We start from the raw sequence: 26,300 nt of genomic DNA, 5'->3' as shown, positions 1-26,300 counted from the left end.
ACATACAAGGGTTAAAAGGAGAGAGACACACGCACACACGCACTTGATGAACCAAGACATGAATCAAGCAGTCATTACACTGCATCTGTGATTATTGCAACTTGTTTCGTATGTACCACAGGGCGAGAGAAGGGTGGTGAAATCAAAGAGCTCTCGCCAGCAACATGGCCAACTTCTCCAAGGGCTGATAGAAAGATACACGGGGGAAAAGAGGGAAGAAAGAGAGACAGATGGAGTGAATATGAAAGACCGTGAAGGGTCAGTGTGTGTGTGTTTGTGTGTGTGTGTGTGTGTGTGTGTGTGTGTGTGTGTGTGTGTGTCCTTGTTTGTCGAGCAAATGACAAACAAGGAAATAAAACATTTGTCAGAGCCATCATGGACTGACAGGGAGAGGAAGGTGATGACAGAAAGGAGGAGGGATGGAGGAATAGGGGGGGGGGGGCAGTGATGACAAAGCAGAGGGACACAAACATGGAAGCTCACACGTGTTGAAATTAACACCGTCACAAATTCAACACAGCACCAGGGCTTGTTGTCGTGTGTTGCCGAGTGGCTGACGAGTTGACTGTTGTCACTTGCTGTGCACAGTGTGCCATTGTTAAATAGATGACTATCTGCAGAGCCGTTTCACTCTTTTATAAAAAAAATATATATATAACAGTAGTTTTGACAAAACAGGTCTTCGAGCACAAAGGAAGACTCATATTTTCTAACACAGTGGGATTGACTGGCAGAAACCGGCAGTTGCAGAACATCTGCCATTCACTTGGGCGCTGTAGCACCAAATTGCCACTCAGCTGCATGAGGCTGAACTCGCGTTCAACTTTCTGTTGTTGCAGAGTCACTGAGATCTCTTGCCAAATCTCACCCCACTCTCCTTTTCGCGTCCCAGCCCTCATTTGAAATAAATGACTACTCGCCCGCTTTTCATGTCCCGAGTCCGCTAACGGTCAGCCGCAGAGAGAGATTGGCAAAAGAGATTTTTTTGGGGGGAAAAACAGACGTTGAGCACGACATCTTCCATTCGCAAAGATCTCTTGCATCTCTCTGTTCGATCCTCGTCATTCCCTCACTCTGATGATTGGTCGTCTCTGCACTGCAGCTCAAACTACTGTGCATCTCTCTCTGGAATGTTTCCCTCTGTCCTCACCACTTCTCTCTCTCTCTCTCCTTCATCATTCTGCCTTCTCGAACTCCGTCCTATGTTTGTGTTTGATTCTAGTGTCTCCCTGTCATCTTCTCTCTCCATCTCAGCTCCGCACCGTTTCACACGCTGCCGTCTGCATATGGTGATGATCAGTTTAGATGTCCTTGATAGGTGTCTGTCCTAACCAAACCTGTGTGCAGCAACATTTGCGATTGCCTGAGGTTCCTGAAGTAACTTCACACTCCCATTTATTGTAAAACCCTCCTGGGTGCGTGCGTGTGTGTGTGTGCGCGTGTATATGTGTGTGTGTGTGTGTGTGTGTGTGTGTGTGCGTGTATATGTGCGCGTGTGTGTGCGTGCGTGTGTGTGACACTCACACAATGAGACAACTCATCATCTTAATCACCTGGGCTGTTGGGAGTGTGAAGGGATTTTATTTTTATTTCTTTAAAAATGGAAGCAGTCATGACCAAACAAGTGTATGAACACAAGAAAAAATTCATAGCCACATTTTTTAGGATGCTTTAAAATACACCCATGAAGAGGACGACAAAAGAACACTAAGAACCTGCGGTCGTTGCATTTGGTCACGCCAGTTTTACAATCTCATAATGCCTTCCTGATTGGTTTCCCCTGAAAATACTGAGAAGTTTTTGTTTGGCAAGAAAAAAAAGCAGACATCAAATAATAAATAATAACAACGATAACTCCCAATTAAGCATCCTTATAGTAATTTGGTTTTATTTTAATCCTTTGAAATATAGAAGCAGTAGCTATCGAAGTTCTACCACCCATAAAGGACATCACTGAAGGAAATTGATAATATTTTGGAGCACCGTCAGTATTTCAGCTAAAGATATTGCACTGCAATTATGCAACCTATCAAATCCATGTAATAAAGGCAATGCGAATATAATTATTTTGACAATCCAACTTAAAAAAATATGTTTTAATGATATGCATATATAAAGTTACTTTTTTCTAGAAAGTCTTTCTCAAAATGCTTTTTATTCAGAGCTTGTTAAATCCTCAAGTTACTCTTCTCCACACGTTTCACGCACATTTTTCAAACATGGTGCTGTGATGAAAAATGGTTTTGGGAAGAAAAAAAAGCAATGACACAGGACTCTGCCATAATATTTTAACTTTGTGTCAGTGCAGCTTAATTGGGCCCAAGCGTGATTGGGCACCCCCCTCCATCTAATCCATACTAGTCTAAGGTCTGTGAGTGTGTCATGAAAGAGATGAGTGCACAGGCCATTTCATGAAATGTTACATCTGTGTTTGCTCTGCCACAGCTTGTTAGAGTTGCTCTTATTGACTCACAGATCTGAATGAGGTTCGGCCCGCAGTTTCAAGTCAAACACACTTTTTTTGAGCCGTGCACAAAGGTTTCATTGTTATGCATAGTGCGGGGGGAAGTCCTGTTGTGAATCCCCCTCTCCAAACTGACATGATTGTGGCCCTGCTGTGCACAGCTCCAGCCAATTAAAATAACCAGTAAGGACTTCTGGCCGAATTGCTGGGAAAATGCGTTGCGTGTTGAGCATGGAAAATGGGTGTAACTGTGTGTCTTGCTCTTCTGTCATGGATGTTAAGACGTGTCTGTTTTTGCAACTGACTTCATGCAATCTTTACAAAACTGAGTGGGAATTAATGCAACACTGTCTGCCAAAGTAACGGTCAAGTCAAATGAATGCAAGAAACATAGGTCAAGGTAATAAAATCATTGCATTCAGGTGACTTTATTCAACACCTCTGTGGACTGTGGACTGTTTGTTTTTCTTTTTTTCAGAACAGTGAACTGCTCTAATTCCAGTAGTTTAAAAAAAATTCCATCTCCTGCTGAAGGAAATGGCACCAGTCCCATGTGCCTTACAAAATCATCAGAATAGGGTTGCCTTAATAGTTTCCTTAATGTTTTAATGATGTCGTGGCCACATTGTCTAATTCTTTCTAACTGGGAGGAAAAATGCTGTGGTAGCAATATTCAAAACAGGCAATGTCCAGACTTATTTTGCAGCCAACTAAGAAAAGCATATAAATATAAAGCATATAAATGGCCAACTCCTGACTCAGGAGATGTAATGAACATTTAGGGTTTATGAGGTACTGTGGTTTAAATCAACAGTTTAAAAAAGTAAACCTTATAATTATGAACCTGAACCTGAATATGACCATAAGATATCTCCTTTAATACATCCAGGGAAGCATAATGGTGGCAACATGCCATAGAGACTGGGGAAGCAGTTCACCGTTCAGCATGACAACTACCTGAACCATACATCTCCAAAAAAAAATAAGTGGATGGCTTTGGGACTATTCTCTGACTGTCCATGCGTAGCCCAGCTAAAGCCTGGAGTTAAACCGAGAGAGCATCTGTGTCGAGACCTGAAGATGGTGGTTCACAGACGTTTCCCATCCAATCTGACAGAGCCTGAGAGGATCCACCAGGAGGAATGGGATAAACTGCCAAAATCCATGTCTGCAAATCTTGTAGAGACTTACCCAAGAATACATAGAGCTATAATTGCTGCTAAAGAGGCTTCTACAAAGCACCGCAACTGAGAATCAGAATCCTTTTGTAAATGAGAGATTTCAGTTTTTGCTTGAAATAATTTCAACAATGTCATTCTTTATAAAAATGGAATCCACGACACAATAAAATGAGCAAATATTGAAGGTCTGAATACTACACTGTGTGTAGTGGATGAAGTAATGACAGTGGAGGTGGACAACAACAGAATAAACAACAGCGTATCTAACAGTTGTTCCCACCAGAACCCTGCAACAGATTGTGAAACCTATTCCTTCAAAAAAAAAAAAAAATTACAACAAAATAAAAAAATTAAAATAAAGAATGAAAGGTTTCTCATTTATTTCCACTTCACACAGCCTGTTGAAATTAATCACCCTGAGGATTGGTAAATTCTGTCAGAATAAAGACGACATGACGTGTAAATCCAGCAGAGGAAAAGAAACATTGTTCAGATGTGATCTGCACTCGGTACGTGTTCTGCTGAACCTGTGCACTGATACTGCAGGGGTTATGAGCTTATATAGGGGAATAATAGAGAGTTTTCTAGTGGGTTACCTTGCCCTTAAAAAAAAAGAAAAAAGAATAGCATTAATTCCAATTCATGAGAAATGGAGGTTTAATATTAAGTGACAATATTATTATGATGTCATCACCACTTTTTGCTCCCTTTTCACTGGTATTCAATTTTAAAATCTATCCATAATGCCAGAATATTTACTTTACTGTATTTAAAAAGATGTGGGATATTGCTGAGCTCATGCTGTTTTCTGACTGAGCCTGCTGGTTCAGTACCACTATCATCTAGATAAAAAAAACAGATTTTCTACTCCTTATACACCCACGTTTCCCTCAAGCGTCCCATACATACATTATGATCCTATTCAAATGCTCACATTGCTTTCAATAATACTGAAGATGGGGTTAGTGAATGAGAAGCTTTTTTACATGTGACTAAAATGAGAGGAAGGATACGGTCCCTCTGTGAATTCACAATCCTGTGATCACAATAATTACTCTAACGCAAAATCACCTTTGGCCATCTGTTCGATCCTTGAAGGATTCAGACATTCCTCCGTTTCTCTTTTTCCTCCTCATCCCATTTTCTGTCTCTATCTCTCTGTGCTTCAATATCACCTTTGATCTATATTTCTGCTTCTCTATCTCTAATATTAGTTTGCCTATATCCCTCTCATCCTTACTGGCTGATGGTTGTGTAAATCCCTCTCCTTTGACTTGGTCTGCTATTAGTTGTTAATGTCGCTCTCACTCTTCACTCTCACACACATCCTAACTGATTCTTTCTTTGCTGCATTTTGCCTCCTTCACTTTTCCTCTAACTCCCCCTCTTTCCTTCATCCTCAATCTTTCTCCTTTTCAATGTTGTTCTTGACCCTCTCAGTTCCCTCTCTCTTGCTCTCTCATTGCGATGCTTTTATTCTGCCTCCCCGTCTCTCTCCTCCTCTGTATCTCCCAACCTCTTCAGTTTACGATAGATTGATTACCGACGGTTACTCCCGAAAGGTTCTGGGCGGTCACTGGTTCTCCAGCGGGACCACAGTCATTGCCATAAATCTGTCTGAGGACGGTGAGCCGTGACACTGTGTATGGGCGTGTGTGTGTGTGTGTGTGTCGGCAGGGATAGATTTGTGAGGCAGGTTGTTAGATTGTGTGTGTAGTTTATATACTCCTGAGGACCAAACACAATCAAAGGGAAGATAAAAAATGAGGAATGCTACTCAAAGTGAAGCTATTTGCCATTCTTTTTGTCTAAAAGGGGCCGTTGTGAGGTCAAGACTCTTGGGTCTTACTTTGGTCTAAGGTTAGGCAGATGTGCAGTGTGTGTGTGTGTGTGTGTGTGTGTGTGTGTGTGTTTGGTTGTGTGTTTAATAAGAGAGAGTGAATGGTAGGCCTTGAGAAAGAATGCACCAGTGTGGTTGAATAGCAGCTTCAGTGACTGAAAAAGCAGATTTGCACTGTTCAGAAAATGTGACTCTGTCCTTGTGTTACGACCATGCAGATGTCAATCCTTCCCCAAGCTGGGTTTAGGTTGCACTGCAAACCTCATTGTTTCACTGTACGCCCACTAATGTTAACCAAGGTGGTCATGTCTATTTGTAAGAATGGAAAAACTCAAGATTCCCATGAATTTATCAAATATTGGCAGAAAGTTCCTTCTGGATAGACAGGGACAACTCGTCCTGTACGAGTGTATCAGACATTTTAACAGAGCACAATCCCTCCTCTATCTCTCAGCAGCATAACAAATGAACTAATAAAAAAAAAATCAAAAATCAAAAATATCCCTGTCTGCAAGATACTGGCGCACACATACTGGCACAAGAAGAAACACACATGCTGTGAATAAACACATCTAGGCGCACACAAACGCACACACACGCACACACATGCACACAAACGCGCACACACACACAATAGCAGCAGGGTGGTTGCTTCTCCCTCTGTTGGAGGCAGGCGATAACAAGCTGACCATATTTAAGACATGTGTAGAACAGGAGAGGTGGCTCATAGGGAGATAGTAAGACAGATTAGGAGAAAGAGGTAAAGAGAGGAGAAACAATAAAAAAAATGAATAAAATAATAAAAATAACGATGGTCTTTTATCCGCAGCATCAGGGAAACGTATGATGGTGCACACACAGAGAGCGATAGCAACAGAGAGGATATGCCCTGTGGTTACTGCTTTACAACAAGGGGAGAGAGGCAGGGGGGAGGCACACGTGCACAGACACACAAAACATACAACCTTTCCTGTTTCAGCAGGGTGCGGCAGAAGCTGCCGGAGCCGGCAGCCTCTGCATGGTAGCACGACCTGTTTCAAAACAATACTTCTCTGGCTGCCGATGGTTAAGAATCCCTCTCTCCCTCTCTTCCTCGACTGATCTCACACATTCTTATTCTGTCACACTGTCTCCCCTGCATGTCTCGCTGCAACTCCCCCTTTCAATTTTTATCTCTCCCTCTTTGTGTTCCCCCTCCTCTCCCCCCCTCTACCCCTTTTTTTGACTTCTCTCTTTCTGTACCAGTGATGACTCAGAGCCTTGTTGAGTATTCAGAGGGGAGGAGAGTGAGGGACAGGGCGCGAGCGATGGTGAGGAATGAAAGGAGAAGTGTTAGGTGTGGGGGAGAAAGCTGAAATTTGAGATTAGGAACATATGAGGCGAGACTGTGGCAGGGACCAAAGAAATGTAGAGTGCATGAGAGGGGAAAGAGAAGCTGTGCTATGACCTCAGATCTCCATTTGTCAGCAAATGAACCACACAAATTAATTCTAAATGAGTAGTGAGAGACAACTGGGTGATACATACTGTGTGCATGGCCTTTTATTCAACTATGCAGCGAAGAGGGAATTTTGTATTTTAGGTGGTCATTTATGCATTTGTAAACCTTGTTACATGAGCACAGCCAGTACCCTCTTATGGGCGTCCCCCCTCTTTTCTGATTCACGATCCGCCCCTTGTCCCGGTCAATGCAAAAAGAACTGACATGGGGAGAGGAAAGTTGAAGATCTTCTAACGATTCAAGCATTAATAAAACACACATGGTGGTCTCATGAATATGGATGGCTCTCGGCTCATGGGCAGGAACGAGGGCAAATGGCACAATGACATCTACTTGAGCATGGACCTGGAGATGGATCCCGAAATATTTTATTTTGAGTTCATTCTTGATTTTGTAAACAGTTTAGCAAACAAACATCTGAACTATAGTTGAAATGACTGGCTCTTTCCCAAGCTTTGGACCATTCACTCACAAACACGCACACACAGCTATTATACTAGCAATACTGGGTGTTTAGTGTCTTCGTCACTGCTGACAATCTGATGTGTGGACGGGAGAAGCCGAGGAACTGCCAGCCTTGCAATTAAGGAGAAGACCATTTCTACCTGCTAAGCATCTGCTGCCTTAATGACAGACCTGCTCTCTGAGCAATCCCCATGACAACCGATCAAACTCCATCAGCTGTTAAAAAGACCGCAAGGTCTGGGAAAAAGAAAAACCGTGAAGGACTTTGAAGTGACATTTTTCTTTTTGTCAAGGCAAAAGATTCAAACATTCTCACAGAGATGTGTTCTATCATTCTATTATGCTGAGAAGCCCTTTCTCAGAGCTAGAAGCCCGTCCAGTGGCAACCGGCTGAATGGTGCCTAAGCCCAAGTGCATTACACAGATGAAACGTCTTCACATGGCTACTGTGAAAACCGCTTTTTTGACTGGAGCCTCATCGCAAGCTCACTGGCATTAACAAATGAGCAGTTCCCGCGAGGTTCTCAAGTGGCACCCCACCCCGAAAGCAAACCTATGCCCTCGGTGGAGCTCTCCTCATTAAAGCCCCATCAGCGAGTCACATCATTACCTGTTTATTCCTTTCACTACTCTCTCCTCCCCGCTCCTGCATTCTGTTCGCCAGCCAGCTGCCACACACTCCAGAGGATAGATTCCAATTAGAAACAACATACGCCGAGACACAAATGTGCACTGGTGGATATTCCAATTAAATGCAACACAAAAGGCAAACACACTCGCATGCGAATACACATTAATTCGCCAGTGGACATTCTAATTAGATGAACAAACATAGCATGGTCGCCGCTAAGACTGGACGCATCAGCGCGTGCACACTTAGACGCAGGGACACGCCCTAAAGATGCCATGACACGTCGGCATGTACAGTCACATGCACAAACATATACCCGGGTACAACCAGGTTCTCTGTCGGTTACACACTTTCACTTAAAGGTAAGAGAAGCTAAGTTAAGGTCACTTGTTTGAAACGCACCACTGGATTCAAACTTACTGTCATAATTTATATGACAATGGCCATATCCTGTTGCATGAATGAAGAAAAAGGTCAAGAAATCATTGAGAATACTCAATCAAAAAATGTAAACCTTCATGCCTCAGTAACTTCCAACACTCCCTGATTTATTTTGAGAAAATGTATGAGTGAACAAAATAAAAACACCAAGAGTATGATGTGTGATTATCAGGATCACTTTGATGTCCTATTTTTTTCATGCGACACAAGCAGGCGGCCACCTTGAAAAGGAAAAGGGGCCGGCAGTGAAAAATGAAAATGACCTGACTGACACTCAAAAGAAGGGAAAGACTATAAGAGCCGACTTTTACTGAGGGAGAGGACAACACAGTGGAATGGGATAATCACATGGGAGACAGTGCTGATGGATATCTCAAGGTAAGCATGTTACATGCAAGTTATAAGAATCCGTGCATTAAATTGATTAATAGCCCATGTCTCCGAAAATGCTTAAGGTTTATGATTTATATGTCTTTAGTGTATATGTGCATACTATGTTAAATTTGAAAGCAGGGTGCTATCTCTCTTACGCAATCCTGCATGCACGTGTGTTTACTGCTTATCTTTCTAATATGTGCACGTTTACCGTCGACAAAGGTACATGTGTTCGGCATTGTGAAACACATCCTGTGAAATCTGCAATAAATCCCCAGCCTTGAATTTCAATGTGTGTATGAAGTGTTTTATTGTGAAAGCCAGAATAGTCATACTATCAAGAAATGGAATCAATAAACCTCCGCTGCTGTAGCTCCAGTTAATGCAATGGTTTACTATGTGTATGGTTTTCTGAGTTGTGTGTGTGTGTGTGTGTGTGTGTGTGTGTGTGTGTGTGTGTGTCCATGCCTCTGAAACCCTGTTTCTGAACTGATAAGTTGAAAGGACACCTTTAAAAAAAAGGTTCCACACCATCATCGCTGACACACCTGATTATTTTGACCCTGAGAAATAAATGTATGTCCTTCTCTTATTGCCTGTGCATGTGTACATGGGGATGTGGAGTCATCCTAAAATGTCCACATGATACAACATGCATATATGTTCTGTAATAAAATCATATTATTTATGATGTGAACCTTGGATATGCAGTTGAGGCTGCCCCCCCCCCACACACACACCTCCATCTAGTGACAGTTTAATCTTAAATTTAAAAGATTATGGACATTAAGCCAGTTAATGCTGTAAAACACATCTATCTCTCAATGACGAGAGATGTGCAGTTTTGATCTGCGGAACTTTTTCTGCAGATCAAAACTGTAAGTGAGTTCACTGTGGGTGAAAGCACAGTTTAGCATTACATGAAAATTTGTGACTCAAAAAAGTGATTCCAAAACGTAATAATGCTGCAAAATGGGCTCAAGGGAGTTGACTCACTCAAGGAAAGTACATAAAGGAAAACATCACAGCCAAACTGTCGGTGAATTGTTATCTCCCCCCCCCAACACACACCCGCCCACAAACCCACGCACACACACAAACACACACACACACAAATTGCTTTAAATCCCAAACAGATCATATACAGGGTAATCCAACTGAGAGATGAACACACTGGCAGACACACACAGAATGGTTTAAATATGAATATTAATGTTGAGTACAGACATCAACCTTTTACTCACCTTCTCAGTAGACTGTAGTTCACAAAGAAGATGCTAAATATGCAGGCTAAGGCACAGACTTAGCTTGACATAAAAAGAAAGACACAGATATGCACAGACTCACCCTCTCTGCGGACTGCGACGTGCCAAAGAAGATGGGTATGAACGCCAGCCAGATGATACAAGTGGTGTACATGGTAAATCCGATGGGCTTGGCCTCGTTGAAGGTTTCAGGCACGCCTCGAGTCTTGATGGCGTAAACTGTGCACGTCACCATCAGCAGGATGGAGTAGCCCAGAGAGCAGATGAGCGAAAGGTCGGAGATGTCACACTTGAGGACGCCGCGTGCCGACGTGGGGTCCTGGGTTCGCTGCTCGCCGTAGTCCACGACGGTGTGGGGAGGGTCCACGGCGAACCAGACAAAGACCCCCATGAGCTGGACCGAGATCAGGGAGAAGGTGATGACGAGCTGGGAGGCAGGAGAGATGAACCTGGGAAGGAGGAGACAACTGCTATGAGGAGGTGGCTGTTAAGGGAAAAAAAAAGTGGGGCAACCTATGATAGAAAGTTGGTTCTCAATGTCATTTGCGTTTGACAGCCATACACTCCCACAAAACCTCCAAAAGGAAATAAAAGGCGGTGAGAGATGTTGGAGTAAAATTTATCGAGCACTGTATAGAGGAAATGTGATGATCCGCCTCAGATGTTAGAGAGATGAAAAGAGGAGACATAATACCCAGTAATAAAAGTTGTGTTTTTCGCTCACACCTCGGGTGAGGAAACAAACTGCACCTTCAAGCTCCCAGGCTCAAAGGATACTGAGTGCATGACAACCTGGGGGCACAACACACACTGCAACCTGTAAAGGAGCCTCAAAAATATTTTTCAGTACAACGTTACCGTACGTATATTCCCTGCTGTATTCTGCTTCTTACCTTAACTGTGTCGCAGGATGGGTTCAATGTATTTACTGTTATTTGCTATTCATCTCTCATATGCAACAGTGAGAGAAACAGTCACATGTATAACAAAAGAGCTAGAAATCAGGCTGGAAATTCAGACATTTACTACCATAAAAAAAAATACATGTGTTTATTAACAGTACAGCGATACTCTTATAGCTGGATGATGCTTTATTTAAAACAGATGGCCATTTGGGCAGCGGGGACATGAACCTGAGCACTGTTAAGTCCTTCATTAACATTTTAGTCACTTAGTTGATGCTCTCTCCTGGAGCCACTCGCACTGAGTAAAAACAGTACAATAGGTGAGTGTGAGGTCATGACTCTCATACATAATGCATGGCAAAGAAATGATGAATAATAATAGCAAGCAGCTTAGTAAGGAGGAAGTCGAGATTAAGTGTTCATCTGAATACACACATCTCTAAACAAACACGCAATGACCTTCTATGCAACTAAACTCATCGAAATCCACACAGAGGGAAAACACAGTGTGTTGTTGTCACCTGGGCGCTGTGACAGACTTTTTTCCTTGCTCGAAGATGCGGTGTATCCTGTTGGTCTTGGTTAGCAGGGCGGCGTAGCTGAAGCACATCCCCAAGCCGAGGAAAATCCTCCTGAATGAGCACACGCCCACATCCGGCGTCGCGATCATCAGGAATGTGATGACGTAACACAGGAAGATTCCCGTCAGCAGGACGTAGCTCATCTCCCGCCCGGAGGCCCGCACGATGGGCGTGTCGTTGTACCGGACAAAGGTGACGATGACGAAAGAGGTGGCGATGATGCCCAGCATGGAGATGAAGACGGGGACGACGGCCCAGGGGGAGTGCCACTCCAGCTTGATGATGGGGATGGGAACGCAGCCGGTGCGGTTGGTATCAGGTCGCATCTCATAAGGACACAGCTCACAGGTGAACTCTGAAGCCTGGGACAGACACAGATGTGATCATGTGCATTAAAGATTGATGGAAAACCTGTCAGCTACGTATCAGGCAAATTTTTTCCCCTATCATAAAAAATATTTATTGAAGTATGAACCATAGAACTGAACCTTATTGGAAGGCGTTGTTGAAGCAAATTTTTTAGCCATTTGGTGCTGTCAGTTTTCTTGAGCAGTGCTTCGGGGCTAAGTTTTGAACAACAGGCCTACTAATTAGTTATGGTTTTTGATAACTTGGCAATTCCTCCAGTGTTGAGGAAATTTCTGACCATTTGAGACGGATTGAGTCAACAAGAAAGTGGGCCAAAATAAGAACTTCAAATATAGCTTAGGGCCAGCTTCAGGCAAATCTGAGCGAAGCAAGTTCAACTCTCTTTTTGTCCACAGTTAAAAACACAAATTCTTCAAAGAGCTGGGGTAAATCTGTACATACACGTGTAAATATAGATTAAATACCTAATGCTTTCATTCAAAGATACGTGTGTTAGCTACCTCTGTGAACCAACTCATTGATTTGACAAAAGGCACACATTTTACACATTCTTGTACACTTGCTCCATAGTTCATGTACTTGTTTTTGTCACATTCTGCTTAAATCCCAAATCTACAGTAAATGTGTCAACACATTATTGATTTTACAGCAAATGCATGTATCTGCAAAATGAGTATTGATCGCTCACTCTGACCAGCATCGCTTGCTGCTGATATGGCAGGTATTTCCTTCTTTTCTTTAGTGGCTCTCGAGCGGGGCAATTTTTTGGTACATGTACTCTCCTCGCTCATGGATTTTTTTTTTCTCTAACTCAATAAGAGGGAGGGTGGCCTACCAAATGTTCCCCTACAGTGATATAATTGACATGGGGGATGTATCTTCATAATGTGTGATCAAACCCTTTTCCCTCATCTGAATGTATGTACTTCCATTTGCTATAATAGCATCTGTGGGGTTTGTCCTGCATATATGAATTTAAAATGGGCCACCTACGTGGCTTACTTTTTTTTTGGTGACCTAAAATCCTAGAAAAATACTGATTATAAATTATAAACATAAACGGGGGACACACGTTACTGTAGAGCAAGAGTAAGATGGCAAAAACTAGCAGAAAGCAGAAACATGTAGGGATTAGTAGAGTGCGAGTGATTCTGGCTTTGACAGCAAAGTAAGTAGTTTAACCAAGTTTAGACATTTGGTCAAAATCGACATACCACATTTTTACAGACAGTCAAATTTGTATATATGTGAGGTGAGGCTCAACGCGTCTGGAGGCTTTCCCAGCTTTTTAAACACAAACAGTCAAAACAATTAACAAGTCGGGAAAATCCATTCTCTGGTTGTGACTTTGCACAAACAAAATGAAGAGCTTAAGTGAGAAAAAACTGGTACTAAGACTAAGTATCTATATTTTTCCTATTTTTCTACATATTTACCCTGCCTTTTATTGCCAGAATACACATTATGTATTACACTAGACTGCTTTTTGTTTGGTATCGGGCTTTGAAAAATGCAGCTTAACAGCACAGTATACACTTTGTGAAAAATGTACAAATGCCTTTCCATCGAAAGTTGAAGGAGCATTAATCTCCCGAGAACTTATGTCTTTTACAGCGGTAGAACTTCCTCCAGCACACTGACGATTAGCATTTCCACAGCAGAGACTAGCACTGGGGAGATCAACCAAATGAGTCCAACTTGCATTACTTTTTATTAAAAAGCGCAGCATCTGTTTGTCACGATATTTGTATCCTTGACAAAACAGTGTGATGATTATGTTTGAGGTGAATTATACAGTATGGACTCTGCGACCCCTGTAATGCAAGTATTCAGACACTATACAATTTGTTAGAAAGTCTCCAGAATCATCTTCGGATGAAGTAACCAAAATTATACAGAAGCAGCTTTGTCCAAAAAAAAAAAAAGGTCTCCCACAAACTAAGAAACGTTCCAAAGTTTGTATCATCAATTTGATACAAATCTTTCAAGTGGAGTGATAAGAGAAATGTCGTGAATTTAACCGATTGTATTTATCAGTCACAGTGAGTTCCAATTTATTTCCCTGTCTTGACTGATTGAGCATTTCTCCACAGATTTACCTGATAGTGGTATCCCTCGCAGCGCTCACAGTGCCAGCAACAAGGCACACCTTTCACCACTTTCTTCCTTTCGCCCGCACGGCACGGGATGCTGCATACAGATGCTGGGAGAGATGGATCACCTGTCCTCCAGCGCATGGCGTCCACCTGGACAATCGAATGAGATTCAATGGGTCTCTGACACTTTTGTGTTTTTCTGTTTAAAGGGCGACAGAGTAAACCTGACATTGCGTGTGTTTACGTGGCAAAACAAAACTTTCTACTTCCTTTGGGATATCTGCTCAAGCTGACATTAGTGTGTGTTAACGGTCCTGTAACACCCGGTTGTTCCCTGTACCTGCAGAAAGTGTTTCTTCAGGGCAACCTAGAGAGCAATTAGCAGGAGCAGATCCTCATATCATTTTCCAGCGCGCCGCTGGGCACAAAACTAACACCAACAAGTGTGTAAGGCAGCAATCAGACCATAATCAGGCACATGAAGAACATTTGTATTTCCTTTTGTATGTTTGTCTGTGTGCAAATGTTCTTGTACGTGTGCATGTTGGTGATTTGTGCTTGTATGATCCTGGCATCGAAGTAAATTCCGAAGCTTTACGTTTGTCTGGAATGTTTGAGATTGAGTGTGTTTGTGTGTGTGTGTGTGTGTGTGTGTGTGTGTGTGTGTGTGTGTGTGTGTATTATAATTTGCCATTATGTGTGCAAGTGTTGGTAATAAACCCGGTCATTACACCGAGTCCCTGAGGTTCATCCGCTGCCGAGGGCGCAGAGTAAAATGGAGCATTACAGTTTTAAGGCACACAATGTACCAGTCCAACAAAAACTAGTTAGGAGGAAAAACTCATCAGGGACAGAGCAAATGGGCTTGATTTGATCATTGGCACACATAGAAACACACACACACACACACACACACACACACACACACACACACACACACACACACACACACGCGCGCGCGCGCACGCACGCACGCACGCACGCACGCACGCACACACGCACACACATTTGAGTAACTGTGCTGAAAATGTATCCGTCAGGAGAAATACACTAATGATAAGACTTGTTTTTAATGTGTGTGTACTTGTACTTATATCTTTGTGAGGACCATTTTGAGTATAGACCTTACAGAGTGAGGACATTTTGGCTGATCCCTTATGTTTTCAAAGGGCTGTTTTTTTATTTTCCTTTGTACATCATATAACAGCCAGAATTTAATTGGAGGATGACACTTCATAATTCCATTGTCCTTGCACAATGGCACAAGTTCTGGCAGCTTGAATCTTGAAAGTTAAGAAAGGGTTTTTGTTGGGGTTGCACTGGGTGTGTTTTGTTCACCGTTTATTCAGCTTCACCAGAATCTTCACCTACACACAGACACATCCTATTTTATAGCAATAACCATGAATTATGCACTAAGCAAACTAAATAGGCCCATAATTATTATCAACAACTGCTGTAAAGCTGTGGAACACATTTTCAAAACACAATGTGAACAGTTATATAGTATTGGCTTCTTTCAAATCATTTTGGTGAGTTCTTTTGTTTCACTTTTTCTTTGTATCTCTTCTTTTTGTCGCTTTTGTTCATTTCATCACTATCAATCGTGTTCCCTGTGTACAATTGGTCCTCAAACTAGTTGCTGAGATGCATTTTCAGCTATTTGTGTTTGTGCGTCTGTGTGATAATTCTTACTTTGAGGTTTAGTTTATTGGTCCAGGAGCCGATGACTCTGTACTCCGCAGTAGATCTGTTGGTAATCTGGTACTGGAAGATATCATATCGTCCTGGAGCGTCTCCATTCTCATTGAAAACCACTGGTGTACCGGCACTTCCTGGAATAGAGACAGCAGACGATGGAAATTTATTTAATATGATATTGTCACATACTGATTTGTGCTTAAATTTAATTTTTTATCGATCAACATGGCTCAAATCTTAGAGGAGCATTTCCTCCAAAAAAACAAAGTCTAAATTATTATCATCTCATATAATGTTAATGTGCAACCAAAAATAGTTGATGACGATGATGAGAAGACTGTTAAAATGCTTTTAGAAAGACAAATATAAATCCAAGGAGCAATAAGATAACAAAATAAAAGTAAAAATAAACAATGCATTCACATGAAACAAGATTTAACAGAAATCATTGCCATTGCACTATTTTTTATATGATTGTCAATATATTGTTGATTTAAGCAACAATATTTTTTGGAAATAATATGATCCATCTGCAGAAAGGACAACAAACAGAGATATACTGTATATACATTTAATGAAGTAATATTATCTCATGCAGTGTGTGTTGAGTAGTTGCCATAGCAAAGCCACTGTCATCTTTATACTTTAATCATATCTGTGTTGTATTCGACCAGTGTGTGTGTGTGTGTGTGTGTGTGTGTGTGTGTGTGTGTGTGTGTGTGTGTGACAAACTGTAGTATGACTGAACAAGCGCACGCGTGGATACGTTTGTGTCCTCTAAGGTTTAGTTTTCGTACCTCCACTGAAGCTTAACCCAAACTTTGTATCCTTCTCCCGCTCTGTCTCACTCGCCGTCTTTCTTTTATGTAGCGATCACAACCAAATCAAATTGCCGAATCTGGCGTAGCATAAAGGAAATCCAATTACAGTGAACATGTGAAAAAAGAACTGCATTATGGAAATTCTACCTGTGTACTATAAGTCAATGACATGGCGGGGTGGTACTGAGGATATATAAAAACAGTTACCAGTTGGAGGCAAAGCAACAGAGTGTGAAACATTGCGAGGGTGAAGATTAGAAACTGACTTAGAGAGTGAAAACTGAATGATTGAGAATGAGAACGGTTAGTAATTCTGCTTGAAACGAACAAGGGAGAGCATGAGAGAACCGCTTCACTTCAGCTCGAAGGAGAAAATACGAACAGCAAAAAAATTCTGAGTAAGAATGTGTGCGATTAAAAAAATATTTGGAAAGGAGACAAGAGGAAAGAATGAAAACAGATTATAGGACAGAAATGAAGTGATTAAGACTAACAGAGACGAGAAAACAAAGACAAAGGGGAAGAGACATTTAGAGACAGGAAAGTGAAGGCTCTCTCACTGTGACCGAACGTAATGAAACACATTCATTTAATGGGTGAAAGTAAGAGAATAAGCAAGATGGAGCATGTGTCTTACTGAGAGAGAGAAAGACAGACAAATGAAGAGAGACTCAATTGATAAGAAATCAAATAAGAGATCTAAATCTCTCATTGTTCCCAAAAGTTATGAATGAGGTCAATTTCTCTGGAAACTGAGATGTGACATGCTCATTCATATTAACAGAATCAAAAACTGGAACTGTCCAATGTAGTCTTTTTACTCTGCCTTGTCTCTAACTTTGCCTTAAACTAAAATGAAAATTATGTAATGAAATATCCTGTCCCATTGCTGTATTCAACAGTTGGAAACAGGCAATCATCATCATTTTGAAAGACTTCAGTATTTTTTTAAATTCCATTCATTTGAACACAATATTTCTAATGCTAAATATGAATATTCATGGGGCGTAATAATTAGCTTTCTAGGGAACACGGACTAAATGGTTGCTCTCATACCTAATTATAATGCTTTCTGTGCAGTGATTATATAGAATTATGTTATTGATGACTTCACACAATACTCTCTAGCAACCATACAGTTCCCCCAAGCAACCACGTTTACCTAAACAACTCAAACACATTTTTATTACTGTGCAACCATATAATCGCCAAAGCAACCTACAGAATTGTTTATCAAACCTCCTAGCAACCACCTAGTAACACCTTGACAAGCTACCCGAACATGAAAACATCTAACACTACCCTAGAAGCCACATAGCAACATGTTAGCACCCATACCCTTGCATTGCTAATCCTTCACTTGTTTAATTTCTTCCCATTACCATCACCATTCAATCCCAATATCTCCATTCTCTTCCTCTCTCCCTTGTGTCTTCTTCAAACAGTTTACAACAGTTTTACAGGACAAATAAAAATGTACAAAAAATATGCTTATTTCCCAAACCCCATACATCTCTCCCTTCATCTCCTCCCATCACCCTTTTGGCACAAAGCGAACAGTGTTTTGACGAATGAATTGAAACAAAAAATAAGAGAAATTGGTGGAAAAATCAACAAAAATAGGTCCCAATTTAAAGAGTGTCAATTGAGCAATTTACCAAATGTATCACATCAGAGATTATACACCGCAGACCTCAACAATAAGGGCCAACTGGGTTGACTGAGCTTCTTGATTGGCCAGTCTATGGCCGGCACATTTTCAATCATTATCATGTCATCCTTTCCTCAGATCTCTATTGACTGACATTCTTCTAATATACCCTTTACACCAATCATGCATTTTTTAAAGCTAGTTAGGGGTGCAGCAACTGAAACATTGCAGAGACATGCTGACACAAATTATACCGAGCAAAAATAAGCAAGACTTGTTGCTCTGAAATCAAATTTTACCTTGGGTAGAAAATGATTATTCAATCTCAAGGTGTGTGCATCATTTGCTGGAAATTTCAGAGTAAGGTGGATAAAGACAGAACAATTTTAAAAAGAGCAGCAATTAACGCAAACACACATACAATAGGCATGACAGGTGCTGGCATTGTCCGGCCAATGTGTTGGAAAAACAGGTCGCTGACAACCGCTCATCAGTTCTGATTTATGTTTTGGTTTAAAAAAAATAAATAACTGGCCAAGTGAAATTCACTTTAGTTTTTGCTTTGTTTATTCATCATGAAAAAAATGTAGTTGACACGCTGAGTACAGGTGCAACAGGGATATGTGTTATTTCATTTTAAATACATATTTAAAGTTAAGGGGGGAAACTGTGAATGTGATATGTGAATGTGTGAATGTGTAATATCGTGTGGCTGCACTGTGAGGCATTAGTGTCAGAACTGTGGAACAACTTCCACTTTAGTTGGTATGACCTTGAGAAATGAATGATTTACCTGTTGCCCTGGCAACACACCTCTAACTCAACCTGTAGCGATACCCGTAATTTTCAGTTATACAAAGGAAGATGATGCACTGCGGAAAAATGTTTCCGCCATCACCTTAAAGGTTGTACTGTATTCGTGTTGAAGCTTACATCTTGTTCTTGCACAACCAAGCACACTAGAGTCACACAGTCTTAATTATATTTTTTAAATTACATTTTCATATACTGTACCTGTTTGAACGGTGACAGAACAAACATCAACATTGTCCCACACAAGAAAATAAATTCATATCCTGCTCAGACAAAGTAACTACTCTGGATGCCAAAATTCTTCTGCTCCTTATCTGCATTCATTTTGCATAACTGGGAGGAAGCCGACAAGCTCCTAAATGACACAGAAAACAGTGGGAAGGCCAGAGGGCAGATGCTTGTTAACACAGCACTGAAGTCGCGGAGCTGTGAGTGAATGTGTGTGTGTGTGTGTGTGTCTGTGTCTGTGTCCCTAAGTGCAAGCAAACATTTTCTCTTACGTATTTTAACTCTCCGGGTTTTCTCAAAGCTGCAGAAGTAAGGAATGGCAGCAGCACAAGCTCTGCTGAAGTGCCCTGGAGCAAGAGCCCGCTGAAGGCGTCGCTCTGTAGCTTCCCCGCAGAGTCGGAGGCTTTCCCCTTTGGGCATCGTCAACAGAGCATCACAAGGAACCTTCAACTCTCACAACTTCCCACCAGATTTGCTATTCAAGTTCACAGGTCACAACCTTCTGCTTCCATAATGCAATAGGATATTGAATACTGGATTTAAGTTTCCATTCAACGGAACCAATGCGAATTCAAATTTAGCTGGAATTGACTAGCAGACAGAGACAAATGTGCAGAGGACGAATACGGGTGAAATAAGAGTGAAACAGTGATATTGGCACAAGAAAGTAGATGAACAATTGATTTGCTTTGCTGCTGAGTTCAAATGTATTCAGTGTCAGTCACACCCATCCGAATCACACCAACCCAGGAGAGAGCTGATTAGAAGAAAAGACGAAAAAAAGGTATGTAAGGAATATGATAATAAAAGCAAATCGAGAAAGCAGAAAGGCTTTGACCCTCAGCTGGCTCAACAGCTGAGGTGTAAAAGTGGAAAGGAGGCAAGAAGACGGCGGAACAGTGAGTGACAGAGGAGGATGGGAAATAAATGTGAGAGGAGAAGAGAAGCATGTGCTGATAGAAAATGATCGCGCGATCACCCATAAACCAAATATAATGATAATATTTTCCCTTTTCCCCATTTATCAAATTGTTTTCTATTCATATTAGTTTCAAATTTAATTCCCATATAACCAACACTCAAGACACACGTCAACACAACTCAGACAGCTCTGGAAGTTGTGTGTAGCTGCCTCTCTGATACTGACATGGAGCAGAGCAGATCACAGCCAGACAGATGGAACATGTTGGCTTCTTATTCTGCTTGCTTTTCCGTTTTCTTGTTTTTTTTTAAATAAAAAAAAAACAACTTTTGGCCCCAATACCAAGCAAATGGACAGTGAGTGTGTGAGAGAGAGGGAGAGACAGAGAGAGAGTGCGCTGCAAGCCATAAACAGCTGTTTCTAGGCACCTCACCCCTGCTCCCAGTGAGAGTGAGCGAGAGATGAGTTTCGCTCAGCGCGTCGAGTAGCCGCAGACTGTGAGAATATTAATTAATATAAGCCTTAAAACACCACCGGCAAACAGAGATAAAAACAGGCAGATGGAAGGAGAGGGGAGGGGAGTATGCAAAGCCTTAGACTTCCCTATGCTGCTGGAACTACAGATACAGTGAGACAAGAGAGAGAGAAGGATGGATAAGATAGAGAAAGAAAGAAAGAAAGAAAGGAGCCAAAGAGGAAGAGGCAGAAAGGGTTTTGAAAAGTCCTGTGGCTCTTTCTGGCTCTCTTTGGAGTATTCATACCAGAGACGAAATGTTACAGACGAGGCGATGAAGAAATTACACTACAGCATGCATTAATAGAACACGATAAGTTAAGTGAGGGTGGCTTGTCCAATTAGGGGTCAAAAGCTGTGCTACATTTTTGGTCAGCGGTTAAGGTTATGGTCAGTTAGTTCAGTCTGTGTAATGTCCCCAAAAGTCCCCAGTGTTTTTGCCAACAGGCTCCCCTGTGTGCTGTGTATCAGTAGCACTGATAGGCGACTGACAAAGGCACACATGGACAGTGAAACAAACATAAAAAGGGAAATAAGAAATGACAGGAGACGAGTAATAACCCACACAAAACATTTTCATTTTCCCAGTGGTCTCCAGTGAAGGAAGTAAGTCAAACTGAGCAGCTGGTTAACTCCAATCCTCATTTCTTATTCCTCTACTCCTAACTCCTCCATGCTGAATTCTCCATCACACAAATAGACTCTTTGCTGTCTGTTTGCAGTCTTTTCCAAGACAGTTTTGACTCCATTCTCTGAAACTCACCCCCTCCCTCCTTCCAGAGCAGCTGTTACTCCTTCCTCCCCTGCCCTGTTTGATCACGCTTTACCTCCAGACTCTCTTTCTCTAAAACTACCCTCCCTTCCTCTCCTTTATGCACTTTCAAAGCACTCTATCCATCCATCCCTCGCCTCCAAGACCATCACCTGTCCTCTGAGCAGCTCTGTTATCACTATGCCTCGCCTGAGGAGAGAAAAAAAGAACAAGCAAGGGGGATAATTTGTCTGGGAGAAACAGCACAGATGAGGGAATGAGCAACAGAAACAATATATGCAAATAGGAATAAGGAGGAGAGGGTGAGCCTAACAAAGGAACAATTGTTGAGAAATGATGCAAAAATAGAGTTTGAGTGAAAAAGAAAAACAACTTATGGGAACTGACACAAACACACACATGCAACAGCATTAGAAACCTCTGTATGGTAATCTCCAGTAATTACAGAAAACTAATTTAAGGGGCTCCCCTTTGTCTCATGTTCTGAATTCACTGCAGTCTCAGAGAGAAATGGAGAGAGGAGTAAAAGGGAAAAAAGGAGGGAGGGGTGTGTGTAAAAACTGAGGGAGAGGGCCAACTATTAGGTTGATCAAAAGAGACAAAACCGCCTGAACGGGGGATAGAAATACAATTTAGGGAGAATGAAAACAAGGGGAGAGGAGAAATAAACAAAACGAGAAACAAGGAGTTGCATTACCAAACGTGGCAGAAAAAAAAACGGGGGAAAGAGGGTAAGAGAGAGAGAGAGAGACCGTGGAGGAGTGATAACATTACACAGTATGATACTACGCACTGTATATACGGGTGCTGTCCATGAGCGTATCTTTCAGTTTATATGGCTGTGGGTGAACATGAAACGTGGAAATCATTTTCTGGCTTTTTGAACTGTGTATTGATCGGCCTTTAAGTGATAGCGCAAATTACATATCTCGCAGAAATGCACACACATGCTCACATGCTCACTAGCTCACTAGCTCACTAGCACACACACACACACACACACACACACACACACACACACACACACACACACACACACACACACACACACACACACACACACACACACACACACACACACACACACACACACACACACAGGAGCAGCAGCAGCTAAGTAAATCAATTAAAATATATGCTTACACTGTTCATTATTCATCAATCACCACCAAGCCCTTCCTTCCCATTCTACCGATCTTTTCTCCGTCCATCGCAAACAGTATGTTGCAACAAAGAAACGCAGCATCACGATTACATTTTGTGTATGCTTGTGTGTGTATGTGTGTTTGCGTCTGTCAGAAGATTAGGTGTTTGTATTTTTCTGTCTCTACACTTGACCGACTCGCATTGTTTCCAGTTAAATCTAATCTCTGTCAACAACAAATTCCTGACAGAAATATATATATATATAGTGTTTTAGGATATGCAATAACAAATTATCATCCCTGTCTCTCATTCCCTCGAACTCATTTCAACTCCGACTGTGGGTTGTTTTTGTATCTGTGTGGATGTATGTCTGTCTGACTGTCTACTGCTCTGTTTTCTTATCTAAAATCATATTCAGCCAATGATGATGCGGCAGAAATGATCTCACCGCTGTGGCAAACATTACTATGTAAACCCGAGAAGTTAATAGTAAAAAGAAAAAGAGTCATGCTATAGACTATATAGAGGCTGATGTGACAAAACACTCAACTTCAGTATATGTTCAAAACATATTCTGACTTTCTACCAAGTACAGAGCTTCAGCATGAAGTGCAAACTGCTTCTGTTCACAGTGAGGGAGTGCCGCTGCTATTAGGGCAGCCAAGGTGATACCACCTGTGCAAGGTTGAACACCATGTCAATAATCTGCCACTTACTACCTGCTTCTTGGAAGCCAGCAGCGGGTAGTAAGTGTGTGACTCTGGGGAGCTGTGTTTGGGTTTGTGTGAAGACACAAAAGATCTGCATCAAATGTGTATTATTCAAATATCCACACTGTAATAGCAGACTGAGGTCTGATATTATCTGATATTTGGGGTATTGCGATAGTGGGAATATTTTGTTTGAAGGGCTAGTTTGTCTTTCTTGACAAGAGTTGGATGACAAGATCAATGTCACTCTCCTAGCTGTCCATTATGCGTGGAGCTCACATTTTGCTCAGCTTAGCATAAATACTGGGAATTAGGGACAGGCCCACAGAACTAACCTGACTCTCTTCAAATATGAAAAGTCCTCCTACAACATAAACATACCCTATGGAACTACCTCAAAAAACACTTGTACACTTCTGTTAGTGTAGAAATTAAATAAACAACGTACTCAAAAGTGCTGGTAGGCCTTTTTTTGCATCTCTGAGTTACAACTGTTTCACCATTTACTTCTCTATTTGCCCGTCTCCTCTCCTATTTTTTTTCACTCCAGGTGGATTTGCCTGCTCCATGTCTTGTTTCTAGTGCCGGAAAAAATATGTTATATAAAATTCATCATTCTCGTTGTTTTCTTGTAGTTTCTTCATTCTCAAAGTCCTGATGCTCTGGTAATGTCTGATTTATCCCAGTCAGTGCCTCATCTCCGCCTCTCTCCACATCTTCTCTTTCTTTTAAAGGTCATTTGACTCAGCCAGTCATGACGTATTACATTGCTTCACATCTCATTGTTACATTTAGCATATACTGAAATTTATTAAATTCTATGTCCTTTCCAAATGAATAGACTGTGTAGATTCTGGTTCCCTTCTAGCCAGTGCTGTGATTGGCCAAGCAAAGTTGTTATCTCTCTGCCCCTATACACAACTTTTCTCCACTCTAACAATTCCCTCCGATTCCCTCTCTCTTCCACCTGTGTCCCTCTTTTTTCTCTTCTCTATACATTCATCCCTCCATCTCCCTCCAAGGTCATTATGCCCAAATGGACTCTCTACTCCCATAACCCTCTTGTCTACTTCTCTCCAAGATCATTCATGCCTGGTCAAGTTCATCATCTCCAAAGGACGTCCTCTCTCTTCCTCTCTGAGGTCATCACAAGCCTGTGAGCTTCATCATCCACCCAGCTGGTTACTCCTCCCTTCTCCTTCTGTCATCACCACAATCCCTCCCCTATACTTCTCTTTCTCCCTGAGGTTGTTCAGCCAGGTATAAAGTTCATCATCTCAAAGTCAAGCCGTCTAATTAGGGCAAGTCGGCTCCCATGGTGATGTCAATCTTGTCTGCTGGCAGGAGATTTAACCCGGCAGTGATGAGATGACAATGAGAGTTTTTTTGCAGGACACACACACACACACACACACACACACACACACACACACACACACACACACACACACACACACACACACACACACACACACACACACACACACACACACACACACACACACACACACACACACACACACACACACACACACACACACACACACACTGTCATCTCTCCTCTTTTCTTTCTTGCTTTGCTCAACAGCCATATCAAATTCTAATAAGCTTAGACTGTTCAGTCTGCAGGAGGACACACATGATTACCTGCCTAAAACACACCATATGTTACGACTTGAGTGTGGGAGCTTCCAGGTATGCAAAGTTTTGATTTATCCTTCGCTCTCAAATGTTAACTGCACAGTGAAGAATGGGCAAACAAGAAGCCGTATGACCCATCTCTCCCTTTACTGCCTGCTTGAGGTGTTTTAAACACAATCGTATGCTGGTTGTAACCGTATTAATAACTAACAGTTAGAATAAGGTGGTGTAACGATGGCAGCATGTGCCCCGACTCCGAGCGACTCTCAAAGAAAACAGCCACGAGATACAAAGTTTTTCTGTGAAATGTATTTTCTATCAGTGGGAAAATAACGACAGCACTGAAGAAAATGTTGTCGTTTGTTTTCAATTGCATATTATCATTCCTTTAATTTAATTTGAGGGATAATTAAAAATGTGGGATTTATTGAGCAGAAACTTGAACAAAGTAATTTTTTGGGAAACCAATAAGTCATTTTTTTCATGAATTTAAAGTCCCTATGTCTTTAGGGGATACAAGTGATGGGAGAGAGAACAGAGGAGCAACTTAAGAGTCTTACAGAAACCTGCGGGGAGTGAGACAGAGACAGGTGGTGAAAGGGAAACAATAGAGAACGTGAAGCAGAAAATGGAGGAGACGAGTGAAAGATGGAGACATGATGGGGACAGAAAGAAGGAGGAAGAGTGATGGAGCGAGAAACATTAGCAAGGTGTGTGTTTGAAAAGCCACTTTGAGACATCAAAACGGCATAACAAGGAGATTGTGAAGAGGCCGGTGTGTGTGTGTGTGTGTGTGTGTGTGTGTGTGTGTGTGTCTGTGTGTGTGTGTGTGTGTAAGAACAGCATCTGAATCTTTCATACTGCACAGACCTGCTCTGACTTAGTAAGGAAACAGAAAATTATAACAGTAATTTAAATGAACACAGTTAGTCAAGCAGCTGATTCAACAAGTCACATTATTCCTTCTTCTTCATGTACTGTGATTGCTGATTGCTCTTCTCGCTGCAACATCTCCTGTCTGGCTTTCTCTTTGGTGAAAATCCTACAGAGGCATGGAGAGTTCAGAGCTTTGCATTTTCCACGCCAGTACTTAGATGTTAGTTTTCTGATGACAGATCATCGCGTGTGCGTTCGTGTGCGTGTGTGTGCGTGGCTGATTTGACAGTATAGATATATAAGTAATGGATAACATTTCTGGGGTAATCTCGTAGGTCGTTTAAATGGACTGTAAGGTATTATTCTAAACATTTGCTGTGTATGAAGATAT

At 41.7% G+C, this 26,300-nt stretch overlaps 1 protein-coding gene across 5 annotated transcripts in view; it reads right to left on the bottom strand.

The window, feature by feature from the left end:
• grm8a (glutamate receptor, metabotropic 8a) overlaps window positions 1–26,300 on the bottom strand; it is a 350,909-nt gene that overhangs the window by 179,793 nt on the left and 144,816 nt on the right. For all 5 annotated transcript variants that reach the window (XM_047336165.1, XM_047336164.1, XM_047336166.1 and 2 more), the window contains 4 exons: window positions 15,810–15,949; window positions 14,118–14,264; window positions 11,590–12,011; window positions 10,246–10,612 (listed from right to left, as the gene is read on the bottom strand). In XM_047336165.1, coding sequence (XP_047192121.1) covers window positions 10,246–10,612; window positions 11,590–12,011; window positions 14,118–14,264; window positions 15,810–15,949 — 1,076 coding nt within the window. The remainder of the gene's footprint in view (window positions 1–10,245; window positions 10,613–11,589; window positions 12,012–14,117; window positions 14,265–15,809; window positions 15,950–26,300) is intronic.

The sequence above is a fragment of the Scophthalmus maximus genome, chromosome 12 (assembly GCF_022379125.1).
Source record: "Scophthalmus maximus strain ysfricsl-2021 chromosome 12, ASM2237912v1, whole genome shotgun sequence".
Taxonomy (NCBI): domain Eukaryota; kingdom Metazoa; phylum Chordata; class Actinopteri; order Pleuronectiformes; family Scophthalmidae; genus Scophthalmus; species Scophthalmus maximus.
Note: the sequence above shows the minus strand (reverse complement) of the source record. Positions and strands in the feature narration are given on the sequence as shown.